The sequence below is a fragment of the Sciurus vulgaris genome (assembly GCF_902686455.1).
Source record: "Sciurus vulgaris genome assembly, chromosome: 5".
In the NCBI taxonomy this organism is placed as follows: domain Eukaryota; kingdom Metazoa; phylum Chordata; class Mammalia; order Rodentia; family Sciuridae; genus Sciurus; species Sciurus vulgaris.
The window spans coordinates 77997381-78007085 of NC_136465.1; the positions used below are offsets into that span (position 1 = coordinate 77997381).

The window sequence follows — 9705 nt, forward strand, 5'->3', positions numbered from 1 at the left end:
ACCAACCTAGAACCCGAAACTTTTTCTCCCCACGACGCCTCCTAACATGCAGGAAGTAGCCAGATGGACTCGGTGCCCTATATCACCAAAAAGGTCGGGATGTTAGGTCAGAATTTGAGCAACTATAGGACAGGGAGCGGAGCAACTGAGACAAAGGGCAGCGTGCCAAATGGTGACCAATCAAGCAGACAGGAAAACTCCACTGACCCTTAACTCCACCTGTCACTCAGCAGGACCCCCACCCATTCTGGCCTATAAAACCCCTGGGCAGCATGCCAGGGCCACATGCGATTTTCTCCGGCTCCCTACCTGACCTGTACCCCGGGTTGGGGGTGGCTGGGAATATCGCCCCAGAGCCAATTCCAATAAAGCTTGCTTAGGCTGCTTTCTGTCCCATTACTTTGGCTGCTAACCATGCCCCTGAGCTTACAGTTGGTGCTCAATAATCACTTGTGAATGCATTTTTTTAAAAAGTCCCTCAAACAGAAACATGACTGTTATGTAGAAATAGGTTGCAAATGCATGTTGCTTTATGCCAAACCTGGAAATGTGGTGACACAGTGTTTCCATTTATAATAACAGTTGTTAATATTTAATACAGTTCTAAGAACCTGGTACTGTTTTAATTTTCATGTACTAAGTAATTTAGTTTCTAACTAATTTTAAGTAAATTTCTAACTAATTATAATTAAAATAGCTAATTTTCTCCTGTGAATTAACTTTTCACTAATATCACAATGTTAAATCTACTCACCTTAGGTAAGGTGAGTATTATATGCCAAAAATAACTACAAGTTATCTGTGTTTTGTTTTTTTGACATAATTTCATCTTCCTCTGAAAAGAACACTTCTGCATATTTCACACAGTAGCCAGTGGGTGGCAGTAATGAAACTCAACCTACCTGGCTCCCACACTCTGGCTCTCAGCAGCTACATTTTCCACTTGCCATTCCATAACACAAAAATCTTATAAGACATTAGTTTCTCACATGACTCAGGAGTAGAAAGCTGTCATTAATGATAGAATATTAGCATTAGGGAAGCATTTCATTTTACAACTATGGGAACTGAGGAGCTAAGAGTTTAAGAAATTCAACTTATTTTTTTTACCAAGAAGCATTTTAAACCCATTTTTCTTTTCTATTTGCCATTGATGGTGACAACAGGTTAAAGGTATCATACATGTACAATGTTCACAAAAAAGAATACTGAAACATACATTTGTAAAACATTAAGAAAGTAATCCAAGTTTTTCCTGATTGAAATAACCCATGAAGATCATGCAGTGTCCCATTTCTGTTTAATTATTTGGTAAATAATTAATGTATATAGCACCTCAGAATTGAATAAGATACTTTTAAGCCATTGTTTATGTGGACCAAATATTACTGAGCATCTGCTACATGAAGAAAAATGGATACAGCCCTTTAGAAAACATGGGTATGAAAAAAAATTTTTAAATGTATTGACCATGTTATACAATGGCTTCACTATAGACAGGATTTTTGAAAAACCATAATATTCTGTTTTCCGATTTCTAATATGACACATAATTAATATAGTTTGAACACTCCTTGGAAACCACTGTGTTGATTCTACTTTTATTTTCACATACAAAAAAGGAACTTAAAATTGTGCTGTACACAAAATACAAACAGACAAACATACTTTATTGCACAGAAAATGCTTCACATGAAGTAGTGCATGTGACAAAGCTGCTTAGGAAAGGCACAACCTTATTATCAGAAGAGACTAGTATTATTCCAAGTTTGAACAATACAGAGTATTTCCTGATAGAGATTTGCCACATCATATATTGCACATTTTCAAATATTTTTATCAGTTTTACAAATATTCTTCATAGTCTTTGCTTTTGTCTCCTCTTCAAAAAACACTGTATGGAAGATTTTAAAGGTAAAGAAATGGGTACCATTGAAAAACACCTGTCTAGAATTGAGGAAGTTAAAAAGAAAAGAAAGACAAATGCTATTCTTTTGGGGATAAATATGACAAAGTAACTTGTCAAAGGTCTCCAAATAGAGAGAAATATTATACAGCTTAGTTTCATAAACATGTGTTCACTTATAAATGATAACTTTAAGAAATTCATTTATACTGAATATCCATCACTAGTCAAAATTCCCTTTGTTTACATTTACCTTTTGCTACCACCATTCGGCTCCTTCAAGAAGTGCAAATGCACAAAGGACACAAATTGTTGGTAGTCATTCAACAATAAATAATAACTCCTAACCTAGCTATTTTATTACTTCTGGGCTTCAATACATAAAGTGCTTCTGAAAGGTTTAATAGTCATTCTCCTTATTCATGGGACAGGACTAGCAATCAACCTGCAATATTTTCAGCTCACAGAAGAATGAGTCCACAATGCAGATTTTCCTGGAATTTCTCTCCCTTTTGTTCCACAGACATGTTTGAATATTTTTGTTCATCATGTCTTTATGGAAATTTCTGACACAAAGTAGCATCCTTTGACAAAGCTTTCCTTTAGTTCCAGGGACACTGGTTTCGGGAAATATGCTTGCTCTTATCTGGAGGGTTTGCTGCAGATCCAGGGTAAGTTCCTTTCACATTCTGCACTGCTGATATCTGTGCTGTTCAGAAATGCACACTTCTCAGATCCTGTCAGGTTGAACCTATCAAACAATGAAGACACTCAGAATTATTTTTAATTCTTCATTTCCATTCAATTACTTGAGAATAAACTTAGTGGTCACCTCTGCTTTTTTATTTTTTTTTTCCCTTAGTTGAAAATATGAGACAAATCTGCCAGTCAAGTTATCATTGTTTAATCCGTACAGACAATAAACAAGAAGTGAAAGGGATATAGTATATGAAGAAAAGATATAGAGTTAGGAGTAAAGTGCTTCATTTGTTTGGCAGGCATGTCCCTAGAGGAGTGATTCTAGGTCATTTTGAGTTCATTGATTCTTTGAGAAATGCTTCAGAAATTATATGCATAAAAATTTCATGCGTACTAGTACATATGTATTTAGGGTGTTTATGGCCCTTGCAGCACATCTGTAGATATGGGACCATAAGGACACATATTAAAGATCCCTTTACTATATATCTGAATTTTAACCTTGATAGTGTATCCATAATTATCATAAAATTATAATTCTTAGTAGTGAGAAATTTATTCCACTCTGAGTTTTCAGAAAGCAAAAATCAACACCAAACTTATAAAATGTCTTTCAAATTTTTACATGTAGTTTATAGATAATGAAAACAGAATAAATATCTTTAATTCTCTGGTAAGTTTTATTTAGGTTCACAGAAATTCATAATTAGGCACCGAATATATTGTTCTTTATCCACGCAGAGATGAAAACTAGGAAAGAGAAAGAGGAACTTCTTTTCCAGGAACTATCTCATCAGTCATCTTCTTGGAATATTTTCAAAGTAGTTGATTTCTATTACTTACAGTAGAGTTTATTGAGGAAAAATTACTATAAGAATTTATTGTAGGAATTCTAAGTTGATAAATATATGGCAAAGACTGTAGTGAAAGAATTCCAAAGGGCATAACCATATAAAAGAAAATTTTAAGAGCTCTGCTCATAAGTAGCTCAGCCTTCACAGCTAAAAGGAATTTGAAAAAAGAAAAGAAAAAATTTCAAAGGTAAAATGAAAGAAGAAAGGGAAAATGTTTTTCTTGTGGTGTTAGCCTAGGAAAAATAAAGAGACTTCTTGACTTACCAGTTGCTCTCTTTGCCATCTGACCATTTCCATGTCTGACCAGCTTCATTGTTCAGCCCAATCCAGTGTTCAGCTCCTCCCACATATCGTTTTAGGAAGTTCTTAAAACATAAAGGAGATGTTATGTTCAACAACAGACTGAGGACACAGGTATTAGATCTGTTTTCAAAAGCTGCAATTTATTAGTTCTGGATAGGAGCAGCTCATCTGGATTTCTAACCTTTGAAGCTAAGCAGTCAAATACTTTTAAAAGTCTAAATTGAACTCTCATTTTGACCTCAGACTGATCATATCATCTCTGCCAATTTTCCTAAATGTTTAATAGGTACAAAGTTTTTACTTAGAAAAAAACCATAGATTGCCTATATAAGACACAACGGCATCATTTATGAATTTGTTTTTGAATCTTACCAGGTCCTTTTCAGATTCAATGACAGCAAGAGTAGCACCATCTTTGGAACAAGAGTTTTTTGCCAAAGTCCAGCTCTTTGTTGTGGTAGAAATAAAGTAGCATTTCTTCCGGTACACAACCCACTCTTCTGAGCATGAAGAACCATGGCTGTCTGAAGGCCCTGGTAACTTATATTGCTCTGGACAATTATACTGGCCCACTGCAAATAGGAAAATGGTTTGTTTTAGTAACAAAAGAAACCAAATACGTTCAGCATGTAACCCTAGTCTAGGGGATATTGTGCTGTGCTAGATGATAAAGAGTGACAACCAGGAAGAAGAATTCTGAGAGAGGAAAAAGAAAGCAGTTGCTCATCTATTTAACACTTCATTGTATCTGGTCATCATCAGATGGGGTATGAGCATAAGGGGTATCCCTTTGGTCACTCAGAAAGGGGCAGGAAAAGTAGAGAAAATCTTGGAAGTAGTCTTTGGACTAGAAAGTGTAACATACAAATTCCAAGTAAGTTTGTGAATCTAAATGAGGTACAGGTGTAGGAATTTGAAGATACAGGAAGTAAAATACTAAACGGGGAGATGAAAGAGTAATTGGCAGAGATGATATGATCAGTCTGAGGTCAAAATAAAGCAAAGAAAGATCAATGGCTAGGGATGTTTCATAAAAATGTAAAATGTCCTATATTTAAGACACAGGTATATCTTGATATAGATGATAAAATAATATGTATTCAGTACCATGTCACTGCTGACTCTGGGAATTTCTAGCTGTAGTCTTAATAACTCAGAATTACCTTTCTGTGACCTTGAGATAAGAGACAAAAAATGACTGGCCAATTTTTATTAATCTTTGCCTTAGATATTATTTTTGTCTGGTAATGATGAGTGGAAAGTCCACATTTTTCTAGCTAAATGTCTCTTCATTTAGAATTCATATTAACTTCCTTCCTTCTAGATGTAAAAATCTTCTCAAATGTACTTTTCTCCTATAGTGATGTATAAATCATAGACACTTAATACTCATAAAAGTAATGCAGTAATTATTCAAGGAACATGGGATTATATTTAGTCCTGATTAGGAATTTGTCCACATAAGGCATATACGATGATCCTAAATTGACCAGAATTTCTGATTAACAAGACTGGGTTAATACCTATTGATTTCAGCTGGGCATGAGTGCTTGCGTTAAGAGACTTTGCAAGAACTCATGAAGTGCAGACCCACCTGATAAAGCGACAAGAGCTATGATTAAAATGGTGATGAAGACCACGTTCATTACAGCACAGGGAATAGGAACTTGAAGAGACCCTTCATGATGTGTTTCATAATGGGGGCTGGTGGCATTTCCTGAAAGGGAGAGAGTTGGTGATGAGTTCAGGCAGAACTTAAGATAGGGCATTTGACAATCTTTTGTGGCATTTAAATTAAAAAAATAAAGAAAAAAATGTAAAGTGTTTTCCTATCCCCTTATATGAAATGGAAAAGCTAATTTTTCCAAAATTTTTTGTGAACTTGGAAAATTTCTTATTGGGTAAGAAATAAAACATTTCAGGCATAATTCTGAGATCATAAAATACCACCCAATAGATGCACATCATACTTATATATGTATTTAATACACACAATGAATATACTTTGTACCTATAAGAATTTTAACCACATTATCATTTTATTATTTTAATACAGCCTTTATTAATTACCCAGTTGCCATAGAGAACATATAGAAGGAACATCATGTCATATCCCTTACCCTCTTGGGCAGTTAAACTGTTTAAGAGAGATGATATGAATGGGATTGGTATGGATAATGTAATGAAATAATCACAATGATATATAAGTATCTAAAACTACAATGATGTAAAATGTTAAGAACCTGAGAGTATTTTTGGTGAAGTTAGTGCAGATGTGGAACCACTGAAATTTTCATACATTGTTAGTAGGAAAGTAAATTGGAAACAGGTTCCTATAAAATTAAATAAACCTCTAGTGTATGATCCAGTCTCTTACTCCTCTGAATAGCTAGTGTCGACATCAACTTTTTCTTATTCTAGGGTTTCTTTTTCCAAATGTGTATCTGCATTCAGATTTTACAAGAGAAGCCTTTATTTCATTCCTATCTAGATCTATTTCTCTCAGTTTCTCAAAGAAATTTCTCCCTTTTTTCATGAACATACAATTATCATCCGAAGCAGCCTTTGGTAGGATGGGCAGCAAGTTCAGAAATCTGTCTAGTTTCACTTTCCACCATCTGAGACTCAATCATTTTGCTTGAACTCAATGCAACAACAACACTGACTCCTCAGCAAGCACTAAGGCATCCACCCAGCTGTTGAAACTCAGAGCCAGCTCAGCCCATTGGCCCAGATCTTGGGTTGTACTCTATTTACATTAGTGAGGGGTATGGCTAACCACATTTGCTTTATCACCTAGGTGACAAAACATTCCCCCAACAGCACATTTTTGCTCTGGTTATAGGTCTTCTCCATTAATGGAGAAGGTGAAAACAGACCCACCTATTTATTACCTATCGACATGCCCAAGAGTGATGATCAGCAATTGTTCATACTACAGAAGTAACTATGAAGGAAACACAAACAACAATACATTGGTACTATCTCAGGTACAGTTAACAATTTCTGCATCAGGTCCTTCTTTCCACTAGGCTCTTTTCCTTGAATAAATTTATTCTTATCTTTTTAAAAATAATTTTACTTTTTAGCAGCTCAACTGGACTATAAAGACGTGGTTCACTTGGTTACATAAAAATTTACATGTCTTGCACCTTTTGGTTACACTTGACTCATGTACTTAAAACAAAGAATAAGTTTATCAAAAATAAGTGATATTTTTCTACAATAAACCAATCTAGTATATATACACTTAGAAAATGATTCCTTCCTCAAAGACTGTTTGTGCTGTTTCTAACACATTCCTTTATTAATTGGGCAACTCTTGCCTACAACTTAACTCTAGATACTAATAGTGGTTTAGGGTATTACTTATTAGGGAGTTAAAGGGAAAAATGAAAAAACATCAGGAAAGTCTTACGGAAACAAGACAGAAAATCAGGAAAGTCTTACAGAAACAAGACAGAAATTATGTTACCAGGAAATAGAATAGATATGTGGATAAACAAAAATAGAAAGAAGGAAAAAATTATAAGATGATTATACGGTGATAAAAAAACAAAAGAAAGAAAGAAAAATATCTGCTCGTGGAGAAGTTGAAGTTAGTGATTATAAAAATGAAATTGGAGGGTGAAACGGAGGGAGAGAGTCCCAAAAGGAACATCAAAGCACAAGATTGCATTTTTGATGATTTTTTTTTCATTCTCTTAATAAATTGCCATTGGGCACTGTAAATATTTAGATGCTCAGATAGCTGTTTCCTCAGATTGGAAAACTATACATATTTAGCAATTAAAAGATGCTGTCATGAGAACACAGGATGGTACTCAAAGAAATCAAAGGTTCAAGGGCAGACAGTCAAGAATGCTATGGTCTGTGGAAAACAGAATTGTTCATAGGGAGAAATAAAACTTCCTGGAATGTGCACAGGTGGGTATGGAAAAGTAATGGAGAGTAACTAGGCTGGCAATTTTCTATTTCAATCTAAAATTTGAGATGCTATAAAGTTGATTTAAAGGAAAAAACTTTTTTGGGGGGGGAATACTGGGGATTGAACTCAGGGGCACTCGGCCTCTGACCCACATTCTCAGCCCTATTTTGTATTTTATTAGAGATAGGGTCTCACTGAGTTACTTAGGAAAAGGTTTTTCTGAGATTCACCCCTGTAACTTCCACTCTAGCAGGTATTCTATCTTCTCACAGGTAAAGAAGGATTTACTTCTTCCCATTTTCTGCTGACTGAAATAAACCCAACCAAACTCAGTGCCCCATTTTCTTCCCTAAGTACCATGATATGTCATTTATAGAGATATTAATGGAACATAAGAATCAGGTGTGACTTACTTTTTTGTCCTTTCTCCAGATTCAGAGAGCTCTTCTCTGTTATGGAACAATCTTCAGAATTCATCCTTATTCTCAAGATTCCCTGGTGGATCTCAGATCAAACCTACAGAGAGTTCGTCCTGCAGCTTGTATTCAGCATCTGAGTCTCTGAGGCCTCTCAGCATTTATGTTCCTTTGGGGTGACTCCACCCCCTTCCTCTTACTTGCTTAACTCCTCCAGTTCTCTTTAATTTATGCTCCAGTGGACCAGACAGTTCACTATGTGTTGTTGTGGTGAGGTGTGGGTTTTCCCTGCTGTCTGAAATGTGCTTTTTCACAACTGTAGGTGCATTGTGAAGAGACAAGTGGGATTTTCCCAGAATCAAAAACATCCTTCCTTAAAGTTTTAGAAAACTCAAATAATGTAGGAGATAGCATAATCTAAGTATAGAATTAACAGTTAGAACCTCCTATCTTTGATATGGAAATAATCTGGAGGAGAGTGTAACAGTTTCCTGTAATCCCATTCATTCTTTCATACATTTAACTACTCTACTAGTATTTATTGAACATATGTTATGTACCTAATGTTGTTAGGGACTAGAGTATTTATTGTTCTATAAGAATTTTAAAATCTCCATTTTGATGGATCTCACTCCAGCTTAGAAAAGTTTTAGGAAGCTATGAATTGGCTTTAAGAAGTATGTCACTCACTTCTTCCCCGGGGCCTGGTTCCTTTAAGGTGTCATTTAGTTGCCTTAATGAGGGAAATAGAAAGCTTGTGGTCTGGAACTTCCTTGCTGTGTTCAAAAATTGTTTATCTTAAATTATCTGTTTCGTCATCTCTGCTAATTTTTTTTTTTTTTTTTTACATTTTACTGTCATATAGACTGCCTCTGTTTCACCTTAGTAACATATTTTTTTTTCCTATTTTTCCCTGAGCTTGTTAGTTATTCTGTTCAGATATCTCTGAAGCTTCAGACATTTGGAGGATGATTACTATGAAAATATACTGTTATGGTACTGATCTCATCCAGGTAAGTTACTAGGGTCAACACAAAATGAATGCAGAATGTCAAAGTACCATGACTTCGAGGGGGGAATCAAAATACCACTCTGGTTAATTTTGGTGCAAAACTTTGTTATTAAAATCACTCGTTTTAGAGTAAAGTCATTCTATTTTCAGAATAAAAGCTTTGTGAAAATAAAATGCTTAGGTTGGTTGGAAATTATCATCTAGAGAAGTTAGTTGGGTCGCCAGGTGTATTTGTCCGTGTAAGTCACGCAGAGGAACATGGTGTTCCTAAAATCTCTCTTTGCCCCTGCTTTATTTTCCTGGGACCTTTCCATGTAGCAGCAGGATGTATTTTAAGTAAGTCTTGTCATTTTGGTGACAAGTTCAATTCCTATTCCCTCTACCCCCAAAAGCATCCTCTTTAAGGTAGCATGAAATCTGAAGTCCTTCTGATAGGTGAGAAGGGCTTATATGTGGACTGGCCCCTAGCTACCTCCCCTCCTCATCACTATCCTCCCCAACAGTAACCACCTTGCTGTTCCAATAAGCCTCAAACATGCTACCATTGCAGGTTTTTCTGAACATGTGTTCTCTGAAAGGCTCTTTCT

General features: G+C 35.5%; 1 protein-coding gene across 1 annotated transcript; it reads right to left on the reverse strand.

The window, feature by feature from the left end:
• Positions 1-1587: 1587 nt before the first annotated feature.
• CD69 (CD69 molecule) lies at positions 1588-8256 on the reverse strand. The gene is made up of 5 exons (XM_079141550.1): positions 8104-8256; positions 5357-5479; positions 4135-4334; positions 3724-3824; positions 1588-2657 (listed from the first exon to the last, which is right to left on the reverse strand). The coding sequence occupies exons 1-5, from the start codon at positions 8165-8167 to the stop codon at positions 2549-2551; spliced, it is 597 nt and encodes a 198-aa protein (XP_078997676.1). The 5' UTR covers positions 8168-8256; the 3' UTR covers positions 1588-2548.
• Positions 8257-9705: the final 1449 nt, after the last annotated feature.